Source organism: Felis catus, chromosome A2, assembly GCF_018350175.1.
Source record: "Felis catus isolate Fca126 chromosome A2, F.catus_Fca126_mat1.0, whole genome shotgun sequence".
Lineage (NCBI taxonomy): Eukaryota > Metazoa > Chordata > Mammalia > Carnivora > Felidae > Felis > Felis catus.
In genome coordinates, this window is record NC_058369.1 from 18992344 (window position 1) to 19004776 (window position 12433).

A 12433-nucleotide genomic window follows, 5' to 3' on the forward strand; every position below is an offset into this window, starting at 1 on the left:
TACAGTATTGGAAACACTGTTAGATTTTTAAAATATTTACCTGTGATGATAGGCTGATAATGCAGTTTCTCCAGTTATGGGAGAGAGAGGCATACTGTATGGTAATGTAATTCTTTGAAAAAAATGTTATAAGATAGCAAGAAAACTAACATATTATTAATTTTCTGTTAAATGTCACTCACATTATGCCTATGTAAGGATAGACTGTCCACTTCATACAAGTCTTGCACATGATGTTCTACACCATGAATACTTGGGTGACAACACAGAACATCTCATATGGCTCTTGGCCATACAGTTATTATATTTTCATACAAAGACACACATACAACAGGCTTATTTATTTATTTATATTTTTAAAGTTTGTTTTATTTAGAGAAAGTGTAAGTTGGGGAAGGGCAGAGAGGGAAAGAGAGAGAATCCCAAACAAGCTCCACACTGTCAGTGCAGAGCCTGATGCAGGGCTCAAACTCAGGAACTACAAGATCATGACCTGACCTGAAGTCAGACCATTAACTGACTGAGCCTTCCAGGTGCCTCCTTTTATGGCTTTTTCTATAACAATGGCATCTTCAGTGGTGTAATCCTTCCAGACTTTCATGATATTCTGTCAGGGTTCTCTTTCATAGCATTGACAGTCCTTTCCATAGAGTACCATGTTTAATAAACATTAAAGGTCCTTATAATTCCCTGATCTAAAAGCTGAATTAGAGATGTGTTTGGGGGCAGGTAGACTACTTTGGCACCTTTGGCTTTGAACTCATGGGGTTCTGGGTGGTCAAGGGCATTGTCCAATATGAAAAGGACTTTAAAAGTCAGTTCTTACCAGCAAGGTACTTCCAGACTTCAGGAACTCAGCATCAGTGGAACCAATCCAGAAAAAGTGTTCTTGTTCAGGCTTTCTTGTTGTATAACCAGAAGACTGGCTCAGGGGTTAGCAGCTTTACAGCTCATGAGCTTGACTCAAAACAGTAGAGTTAGCCTATATTTCCCTGCCTTATATCTTGGTGCTCTCTTCTCTTAATGATAGATGTCCCTTGTGGCATTTTTTTTTTTTTTTCTTTCTGGAGTAGGACCCATTCATCTGGGTTATTATAAACCAGACATTCTTTTTCCCTCAGTGATTTTATTAGTGATTCTGAGAACTTACCTGCTGCTTCCTGGTTGGCAGAAGCTGCTTCTTCCATTGTCTTGACTTTTTTTTTTTATTAAAAAAAAATGTTTAAAAAAATTTTTGTACTGTATATTTTTTTGAAGTTTTATTTTATTTTAATTTACATCCAAGTTAGCATATAGTGCAACAGTGATTTCAGGAGTAGATTCCTTAATGCCCCTTAACCATTTAGCCCATCCCCCTTCCCACAACCCTTCCAGTAACCCTCTGTTTGTTCTCCATATTTAGAGGTCTCATGTTTTGTCCCCCTCCTTGTTTTTATATAATTTTTTCTTCCCTTCCCTTGTGTTCATCTGTTCTGTCTTAAAGTCCTCATATGAGTGAAGTTGTATATTTGTCTTCCTCTGACTAATTTCGCTTAGCATAATTAATAGCCTCCAGTTCCATCCACATAGTTGCAAATGGCAAGATTTCATTCTTTTTGATTGCCAAGTAATACTCCATTGTATATGTATACCACATCTTCTTTATCCATTCATCCATCGATTGACATTTGGGCTCTTTCCATACTTTGGCTGTTGTTGATAGTGCTGCTATAAACATTGGGGTGCATGTGCCCCTTTGGAACAGCATACCTGTATCCTTTGGATAAATACCTAATAGTGCAATTGCTGGGTCAAAAAAAATTTTTTTAATGTTTGTTTATTTTTGAGAGATTGTTTTAAAATAATGTGGAAAGTAAAAAGTGGAGTTACAAACCAAAGTTATAATAATACTAGCTTTTGTAATTGCCCCTGTATTTATCTTTACCAGAGATCTTCATTTCTTTATATAGCTTTGATTACTATTTAGCTTCTTTTTCAATTTCAACTGGAAGAACTCCTTTTAACATGTCTTGCAGGGCTCATCTAATGGTAATGAACTCCCTCAGCTTTTGTTTATCTGGGAATGTGTCATTTCTTGGAGGACAGTTTTCTCAAATATAGAATTCTTGATTGACAGAGTGACTGAGTGTCTTGGTTGAGTGTCCAACTCTTGATTTCAGCTCAGGTCATGATCCCAGGGTCGTGGGTGGAGCCTGCTTAAGATTCTCTCGCTTCCTCTTTCTCGCTCGCTATCCCTCTCCCCCACTTGTGCGCATGCACTCTCTCTCTCTAAAAATGAAAAAAAAAAATTCTTGACAGTTTATGTTTCCTTAGTATTTTACTTACTTAAATATTTTTTTCAAGTTTTATTTAAATTCTAGTTAACGTATAGTGTAATACTGGTTTCAGAAGTAGAATTTACTGATTCTTCACTTATACCCTTAGTATTTTAATAAATTGTCTACTGCTCTGTGGTCTCTAAGGTTTCTAATGAGGAATTAGCTGATAATCTTTTTTTTTTTTTTTTTTTTTTTTGGCTGATAATCTTATTGAGGGTCTTGTCACTTCTGTGTTGAAAATTCTTTGTCTTTTTAAAATTATTTTTAAATTTATTTTTATTGGTTTTTTTTCTTTATTTTTTGAGAGAGAGAGACAGAACAAGCTGGGGAGGGGCAGAGAGAGAGAGACAGACAGACAGACAGATAGACAGACAGAATCTGAAGCAGGCTCCCGGCTCTAAGCTGTTAGCACAGAGCCTGATGCAGGGCTCGAACTCACAAACAGATCATGACCTGAGTCGAGGTTGGAAGCTTAACTGACTGAGCCACCCAGGTGCCCCCAAAATTCTTTGTCTTTTGACAGTTTGATCATATTGTGTCTTAATGTGAGTTTATCCTACTTGTACTTCATTTAGCTTCCTGGATTTATATATTCATATCTTTCATAACATTTGGTGGATTTTTTGTTGTTTTTGTTTTTTGTTTTTTGTTTTTTGACCATTCTTCAAATAATCTTTCTGCCCTTTCTCTCTCTCTTCTCCTGAGACTCCCATAATCATTGTCCATTTGATGGTATTTCCAGGCCCCCTGGGTTTTGTTCACCTTTGTTCATTAATTTTTCTTTCTGTTCTTCAGACTTTATAATTTCAACCGGCTGGTCTTCAAATTCGCTAATTTTTCTGCCTGCTCAAATCTCTTGAACCCTTCTAGTGAACTTTTCATTGCACTTGTTGTAATTACAGCTCCAGGGTTTTTAATTTATTTTTTTATTCCACTGTATAAATTTCTGTCTCTTCATAAATATTCTGATTTTGTTTATACATGGTTTTCCTGGTTTCCTTTAGTTCTTTAAGCATAATTAACATAGTTGTCATAAAGTCTTTGTCTAGTAAATCTGATGTCTAGGTTTATTAAGAGATAGTTTCTGTTGATTTATTTCGTTTCTTTGAATGGGCCATATTTTCTTATTTCTTTGTCTTGTGATTTTTTTCCTTGTTATTGAAAATTGGGCATCATAATTTGATAACTCTGAAAATCACATTCTCCCCTTTTGTTGGGGTTTACGGATTTTTTTTTTTTTTTTTTTGATTGTTGAAGGCTGTGGTAGTCTGTTTCGAGGCTTTTTCTAAACTATTTTGCCAAGACTATTCCTTGTCCTCACTATGTGATCACTGATGTCTGTGTTCCTTTAGCTCATGCTCATCTAATATTTAGACCAAGATTTCTGTGTATGCCAGAAGCTCAAACAAATGAAAAACAAAAAACACACTAACAAAAACAAAAAAAGAGAAAAGCAGAAAAATGTATAACCACCTGTGTTTTTGCAGAGTGGCTCTGTGCTGGGGCACTCCTTCAACATTTAGTAGCCTTCCTCTGGGCATTGGGATCAATCTGAGGTGAAAGGTTAAAGGTCTTTTCAGGTCTTGTCTCATTATGTGTGTTGCCTGGGTGTGTGTGTAGTTTTCTAAATTTTCGCATATACCTGTTGCTTTGAAATGTTGTAATTTCTCAAAGTGTTTTCACCCCAACTTCCTCATTATCTTTGAGTAGGCTTTGCAGCTTTTATTAGCAGTGCTTGCTAATATCAGGTATCTCCCAAATAGATTAGAACAGATATACTCAGTAATTTGCAAATCAGGTTTCCCTCTGATTTGAGGGAGGGAACTGGGCTGCCACTTTTTCTTCTTCTTCTTCTTTTTTAATGTTTATTTATTTATTTTGAGAGAGAGAGAGAGGGAGGGAGGGAGGGAGGGAGGGAGGGAGGGAGGGAGGGAGGGGGTCCGAGTGAGGGAGCGTGCACGGGGGAGGGGCAGAGAGAGAGGAAGAGAGAATCCCAAGCAGGCTCTGAGTTTTCAGCCCAGAGCCCGACATGGAGCTCAAAAATGCTGAGATCATGACCTGAGGTGAAATCAAGAGTCGGATGCTCAACCGACTGAGTCTCCCAGGTATCCCTGGGCTGCCACTTTTTCAAGACCAGAACCACTGCCATGCAAGGGTGAGTGGGATAGGGATGAGTAAAAACACCACAAAAGTTGCCTATTATTTTGAAGAGATTTTTCTTGATTGAACAGTCTCTTGGTTGTTGTACACCTTTGGCTGTTTTCCAAGCTCCATCACAGCTGGTTCAGCCATTTGCTGCTGTTTTTTGATGTTTCTGTGGAAGAATGAGGGTTTGGAACTTCCTCATCTGCCATTTTGTTGAAATGTGGATTGTTTTTTCACTCTTGGTAGTGTACTTTGTGTAAAAGTTTGGATTTTGATGAAGTCCACTTTATTTTTAATTTTTTCCTTATGCTTTTGGTGTCATTTTAAAAAGCCATTGCTAAATCCAATGTAATGAAAGTTTGCATCGTATGTATGTATGTATGTATGTATGTATTTATTTGACGTTTATTTGAGAGAGAGAGAGCATACACACATGTGTGCGGGGCAGAGAGAGGGAGAGAGAATTCCTAGCAGGCTCTGTGCTGTTGGCACAGAGTCCAATGTGGGGCCTGAACTCAGGAACTGCGAGGTCAGTGACCTGAGCAGAGATCAAGAGTTGGAGCCTTAACTGAATCAGCCACCCAGGTGTCCCTTAATCTTTTTTAGTAGCTGCAGCAAAAATCCTGGAGATGGCTTCTAAGCTTGCCTTGGGTTACATGCCCATTTTAATTTTTTTTTTTTTATTTTTTAACAGGAGAAAATTAAATTTAGTGTCATACATATGAGGAATCCATACAGACATGAAATTCTCAAAGCAGTATGGCAACAAGAGGTTTGTAAGACATACTGAATAAGGAGAAGGGTAGTGGTCTTAAGGTACAAAGGGGAGGAAGACCATTAGCAGAAAGGTGAGAAGAGAAACAAAGTTTGCCTTATTATGCAGATAAGTTTTTTGGTAAAGAGGAATCTCTCTTAATTGCTCTCTTCCTGTACAATCAGGCAGTTAAGAAGGAGATAAAAAGTTTTTCCTGCTAGGTTTTGATTTCTTTTAATTCAAAATAATGTTTATACCATAGTGGTACATCTTAGTACATGCCCCCACCCCCCCTTTTTTTTTTGAGAGAGAGCAAGCTTGCAAGCTAGCTTGAAAGCGGGAGCAGGAGCAGGGAGGAGCATAGGGAGAGGGAGCAGGCTCCATGCCTAGTGTGGGCCCTGACTTGGGGCTGATCTCACAACTGTGAGATCATGACCTGAGCCAAAATCAAGAATCTGATGCTTAACCGACTGAGCCACCCGGACCCCCAGTACATGGCCATATTTTGAGCAATCACTGTGATGAGGGCGGTAGACTGTTCTAATTGGCCAGGCTGGATTGTGTGGGCTCAACCACAGACTGAGAATGGTGTCAATGTTGAGATGCTGTTTCCAAAAAGGAAGGTGAATGGATGCTGGAAAAATTAGTAAGTATTTAGTAAGTGTAAAGCATTCTTAGTACATTGAGAAATTTGTAATGCCCCAGGGTACACATATTTAAAAGTGAATTTCTTGGGGCACTTAGTGGTTTAGTCTGGTTGAGTGTCTGCCTCTTGATTTTGGCTCAGGTCATGATTCCAGGGTCATGAGATTGAGCCCTGCATTGGACTATGCACTGAGTGTGGAGCCTGCTTGAGATTCTCTCTCTCTCTCTCTCTCTCTCTCTCTCTCTCTCTCTCTCTCTCTTTCTCTCTCTCTCTCTCTCTCTCTCTCTCTTTCTCTCTCTCTCTCTCTCTCTCTCTCTCTCTCTCTCTTTCTCTCTCTCTCTTTGCTTCTTTCTCTTCCCTACTCTTGTGCATTCTCTCTCTTGCTCTAAAAAAATATTTTTAATGTATTTCTCTTGTTATAAAGTAATGAGTAAATGTTTACAAGTGACTTCTAAAAATATCCCTGCTGTTGTTCCTGATAAGCCAGGTGGCAGAAATTAGTTTAGCCTTTACTTCATGTTCTAATGTGTTTGTTTTTTGTGGTTTGTTATATACAGGTACTACTATAACCACACAGTTTGGTAGCAAAAGGATCTATTTACTGGGCCCTCTTGACATAGAGATGTGGGGGGATTCTCGATCTGCTAACAGAACAGGACCTTTTCGGTAAGTCTTGAAATTTGAACATTGAAATTTTGTAATGATGACATTTTTTGGTCTGCCATAAAGGGGAATATTTTCTTTGTACAAAAACAGCTCTTGTTTGTTTGTATATTTATTTACAGAGAGCACGTGCGCGCGCGCACACACACACACACACACACACACACACACGAGAGAGCAGAAGAGAGCTCTCAGTCAGGCTTCATTCATGCCCAGTGCAGAGCCTGACTCGGGGCTTCATCTCACAACCATGAGATCATGACCTGAGCTGAAACCAAGAGTCAGACATTTAACTGACTCAGCCACCCAGGAACCCCTAGAAATTTTTTAAATAGTTTCTGTTATTTTTAAACAACCAGAGCAGCTCAGGTCATGATCTCAGGGCTGTGAGTTCATGCCCCCTTGCTGACAGAACAGAGCCTACCTAGGATTCTCTCTCTGTCCCTCCTCCACTCATGCTGGCTCTCTCTGTCTCTCTCTTTCTCTCTGAATAAATAATTAAATAAACAAATAAATAAATAAATAAACAAACAAACAAACTTAAAAAAAATTTCTGGTCCTTTCCAAAGTGACTGTGAGGTTGAATACCAAGCTTACCAAGTGTTTTGTGTTTTAGTGCCTTTTTCTTTTTCTTTTTTTTTTAATGTTTATTTATTTTTGAGAGAAAGAGTGAGTATAGGCAGGGGAGAGCAGAGACAGAGGGAGACACAGAATCCAAAGCAGGCTCCAGGTTCTGAGCTGTCAGCACAGAGCCCAACTTGGGGCTTGAACCCATGAACTGTGAGATTGTGACTTGAGTTGAAGTCAGACGCTTAATTGGATGAGCCACCCACGTGCCCCTTAGCACTTTTTTTAAATATTAAAAAATTATCCCCTGATCATTATTTTTCTGTTTCTTTTAATAAAGTAATACATAATGTGGCTAAAAAGGAAAGCTAGCAAAAACATACGTAAACATTTATATATGTACATAAACATTTTATTAATTTCACTAATTTATGTCTAGAATCCAGAGCTATGTTTTGCCCACAGCACATTGTGTTTCAGTTACCAAAATAGTTACCAGGAAAAAAAAAATTACTTAATGCAATTTTCTGAGGTACATTTCAATTTTAGGGATTACTGGGTACAAAGAGAAGTTGAGAAAGTAGTACCATTCAGTTAGTAGTAGATTATATTTTAGATTTGCAGGGAGTTAATTTTTTTATAGCCAATATAATAAATACTGATGATTGTATTTTTAAAACCTTTGCATTGTGCTGACGATAAGGTGCCAAAGGAATGTGATTTTTATGGTTTTACTTTGTGTATGGCAAAGAAATCCAACCTTTAAAATTACACATTAAAAAATATTGATGTTCCCTTGAAACTTCTGTTACTAGTAAATTTTCTTTTGGATTGGCAATCTGCAAAATGTATCATGCAAATTCAAAAAGTGTTCTCACTATTCTGAAGCTTGGGATTCCAATGAAAAATTTAGGTTGAGAACTGGGTTTCTTAAATCCATATGATATTTAGTAAAGCTAGTGTTTCATACGTACTAAATGATAGGGGTCTTTCTGCTCAGCGGTCTTTAAATTAAAGCAATGGTGGTGATGCTGGGTATGTTTTTCCTTTTAAAATTTAAGGTGTGTGTCAGTGGTCAGTAAATTATAGACTGCAGCTCACTTTTGTTTTATTGGAACACAGCCATTTGTTTCTGAATTGTCTATGATTGCTTCCATGCCACAATGGCAAAGTTGAATAGTTGTGATCAAGACTGCAAAGCCTAATATCAATACTGTCTGGCTCTTTGTGGAAACTTCACCAATCCCTAATCTAGATCAGTGGGCTTATACTTTAACATTTTTAAATATTTAGATTGTAATTTATCCTTTTCTACCCATATTTATGGATGACTGTTTTGTAAATAAGGCTGTTTCTTATACAAATTAACCTAATTTAGATTGTTTAGATAAGCCTCAAGAAATGTTGGGTAACCTTAGCTCTATTGCACAACTTAAAAAAAAAAAAGAGTTTTCAGAACATTTTTCTTTTCACCAATTTATTATTTAAAATTCTATTTCCCCACCTTCATTTTTTTTCCTTCTGTAACCAGAAATCAGTTTTACTAGTTACTTTTTTTTAAAATATGGCATGTATTGTCATATTTCCCCACCTTCATTTTAAATAAGTTATTACATGCTATTTTTAAGATCTTTGACTAAAAGGGAGACATAGTTTATATAGCATAAGTTTTTGGAAGACTTATGCTCTGGATTTTAAAAAAGATAATCTTGTAGGAAAATGATTCTTTCATTTTAACTTCTTACGTTTTATCTTATTTGGTTGAAAATGGCTTTTGTAGTCGCTGCTATTTTACGTTAATAGAACTGTATCTTGCATCAAATACAGTTCTAAGAACCCTAAAGTACGGTAGGGGTAGGTTACTCTAGATGAATTTGATCTTCCCAACTTAAGAGAGTAAGATAATCTTAGGGCAGTATTCAAAGACAGTGTTAGATGCATTCTGGTCAGAAAACATGTAGATTTAGATGCCTCAGCACCCATAAGTGTCTACTGAGGCTTACTGTAAGGTAATTATTGGGATTTGATGATTTTAAATAAAACACTAGAGTTAGTGGTAATGCATCAGTTTTAGTGCAATACTGTATTATGAAGAACATTTAAACTTGCTCCTCTTATGATGAACCACATAGACATAATTAATGTTAATGGGAGCTAATAGAAATCATCATGTTCTGGAAATCCATTAAATATATATCATTCTAATGTTCAGGTTACTGTTGTTGAAGTCCTATTATTTTAAGAAAGGATTTGGCCTTGTAACTGTTTCTCCTGAACTGAGTGTCCTTCAAGTCTTTCTCTGGTGGTGTAGTCTGTGCTCAGAAGGGTCATATAATAGAACCTATATATTCTGGAAGAAGATAACTGATTTGGACTTGATTTCCTAATATAATACTTTTGTTTTACTGCAAAATAGCAGATAACCCTTCAGATATCTAATTGCAGATTTAAATTCCCTTTTACCAAAGCCAAAGCATGTAAAATGGTCTGATGGTTAGGGAAGATTTGGGTAGAATGAAAGACTAGAGCAGTTCTCATTTATCTCTTGAGTTTTGTAAACTGAGAATGAATTTAATATTTACTTTGCTTATTTTTTAAATATATTTTATTACTATTAAAAAATAGCATGAGGCATTAGATTCTGGAATATCAGCTTTTGGGACTTGGAGATAATACTTGAAGGCCTAATGCTCTAAGTCCCTTTCAGCATTAAGCTTCTGGATGCTGTTGCTTGGCTAGGTTGATGTATGAACGCTTCGTGGCATGATTTCATGCTGCCTTTTGTTGATACTCTTGGATAGTATTAATATTAGGACCCAGGTGAGAGCGCTTCTAGGTGGAGCCACTGTAGAACTGGATTTTAGATACAGCCAGGGCTGATGCTCAGCTGGTATACACTTGTGTTCTCCTGCTGGTGATATACAGCCAGTGTTCTTTCATTTTGGACCTGCATTCATTCTGATCTAGGTAGTGTCCATGCTGTAGCTGTAATCAAATATTTTGGAATGTTATCCCTGTATGCTGAAATGAGAAAGACACTGCCTAAAATTTACTGTCATACATTTATGGTGCATTGATTTATTTGATGTATAGGAATCATCATGTTGATCTTGGAATTCTAAGTTCCCTGGCTGTAGGAAATGGAAATTTTTGTAGTGTGTCACCATTGCTAGCTTATCTGGTGTTGCGGATTTTCCCTGTTGCAGGACTGGGTGAAAGCTTTTTCTGCAGCAGTCATGTTGAAAACCTTGTGTTGACTTTCCTCGTGTTCTGAAATGGGAGCATAAAAGTTTACTCCGCCACTTCGTCTTAAAATAGCAAAACATTGCTGTTTTCTGCAGATCTAGGACCTTGTTACAGAACTCTGCCAAAAAAAAAATGTTTGCAGAAGAATGTGCTGTGATTAGAGAAGAATATGCTGGTGTGTAGATTTCAAACTCTCTGGACAATATGAATAACACTGTCTTTGTTTCTACAGTGGGAGCCAAGAAGAAAGGTTTGCTCCCGGGTGGAACAGGGATTATCCTCCTCCTCCCCTTAAGAGTCATGCTCAAGAGAGACACTCTGGCAACTTTCCTGGCAGAGATTCACTTCCCTTTGATTTCCAGGGGCATTCGGGGCCTCCCTTTGCAAATGTAGAGGAGCATTCTTTCAGCTATGGCGCTAGAGACGGACCGCATGGTGACTATCGAGGAGGGGAGGGACCTGGACATGATTTCAGGGGGGGAGATTTTTCATCTTCTGATTTCCAGAACAGAGATTCATCACAGTTGGACTTCAGGGGTAGGGACATACATTCTGGGGATTTTCGGGATAGAGAAGGACCACCTATGGACTATAGGGGTGGAGATGGTACTTCTATGGATTATAGAGGTAGGGAGACATCTCACATGAACTACAGAGACAGGGATGCTCACACTGTTGACTTCAGAGGTAGGGATGCTCCTTCATCTGACTTCAGGGGCCGGGGCACTTATGATTTAGATTTTAGAGGCCGGGATGGATCCCATGCAGATTTTAGGGGAAGAGATTTGTCGGATTTGGATTTCAGGGCCAGAGATCAGTCCCGTTCTGATTTTAGGAATAGAGATGTATCTGATTTGGACTTCAGGGACAAAGACGGAACACAGGTGGACTTTAGAGGCCGAGGTTCAGGTACTAGTGATCTAGACTTTAGGGACAGGGATACGCCACATTCAGATTTCAGAGGTAGACACCGGTCCAGGACTGATCAGGATTTTAGGAGCAGAGAGGTGGGACCTTGTATGGAGTTTAAAGATAGGGAGATGCCCTCTGTGGATCCAAATATTTTGGATTACATACAACCCTCTACACAAGATAGAGAACATTCTGGTATGAACGTGAACAAGAGAGAAGAATCCACACATGACCATACAACAGAAAGGCCTGCTTTTGGCATTCAGAAAGGAGAATTTGAACATTCAGAAACAAGAGAAGGAGAAAAACAAGATGTAGCCTTTGAACATGAGTCTTCATCAGACTTTCAGAACAGCGAAAGTCCACTTCAAGACCAAGACAAGTCACAGCTTTCTGGAGGTGAGCAACAGAGTTCAGATGCTGGTGTGTTTAAAGAAGAAGGTGGTCTGGACTTTCTTGGCCGGGAAGACACTGATTACAGAAGCATGGAGTACCGTGATGTGGATCACAGGCTGCCAGGAAGCCAAATATTTGGCTATGGCCAGAGCAAGTCTTTTCCAGAGGGCAAAACTTCCCGAGATGCCCAACGGGACCTTCAGGTATGTTAATGGAGTAGATTGCTTTTCTGCTGGATGAAGTGTAGAGTCCAGGATCCTTGGTCCTGGGGGGCTCCTGGCTTGCTCAGTCAGTAGAGCATGTGAATCTTGATCTCAGGGTTGTAAATTAGAGCCCAGGTTGGATGTAGAGATTATTTAAAAATAAAATCCTTAAAAAAAATAAACCCAAAATGTATATTCAAGAATAGAATGTACATCTCTAGAGCAGCTCATGTATCTCTTATTTTGCTTTATGGTGCTGATTGAAATGCATTGGGATAATTTAGTTAGAAAGTATGTCTTTGGGAGTTGGTTCTCTAAATTCTTGCTAGTCAGGCCTTGTGGCTATTTAGGGAACATTTTCTTTTTTTTTCTTTTTTTTTTTTTTAAAGTTTATTTATTTATTTTGAAAGAGAGAGCTCATCTGTGCAAGCAAGCAGAGGAGGGGCATAGAGAGGGATAGAGAGAGAGAATCCCAAGCAGGCTCCGTGCCATCAGCTCAGAACCCTACCTAGGGCTTGAAGCCACAAACCTGGAGGTCATGACTTGAGCCAGAACCAAGAGTCGGACAGTCAACCGAGTGAGC

The 12433-nt window shown here is 38.4% G+C and overlaps 1 protein-coding gene across 8 annotated transcripts in view; it reads left to right on the top strand.

The window, feature by feature from the left end:
* Positions 1 to 12433, top strand: part of RBM6 (RNA binding motif protein 6) — a 106909-nt gene that overhangs the window by 15809 nt on the left and 78667 nt on the right. For 3 of the 8 annotated variants that reach the window (XM_003982247.5, XM_006928787.4, XM_045050392.1), the window contains 2 exons: positions 6421 to 6529; positions 10572 to 11850. In XM_003982247.5, coding sequence (XP_003982296.1) covers positions 6486 to 6529; positions 10572 to 11850 — 1323 coding nt within the window. In that variant the 5' untranslated portion in view covers positions 6421 to 6485. Of the gene's footprint in view, positions 1 to 4339; positions 4474 to 5157; positions 5236 to 6420; positions 6530 to 10551; positions 11851 to 12433 lie in introns of those variants that run through there. The other 5 variants (XM_019821830.3, XM_006928786.4, XM_023248940.2 and 2 more) reach the window with 4 other exon arrangements.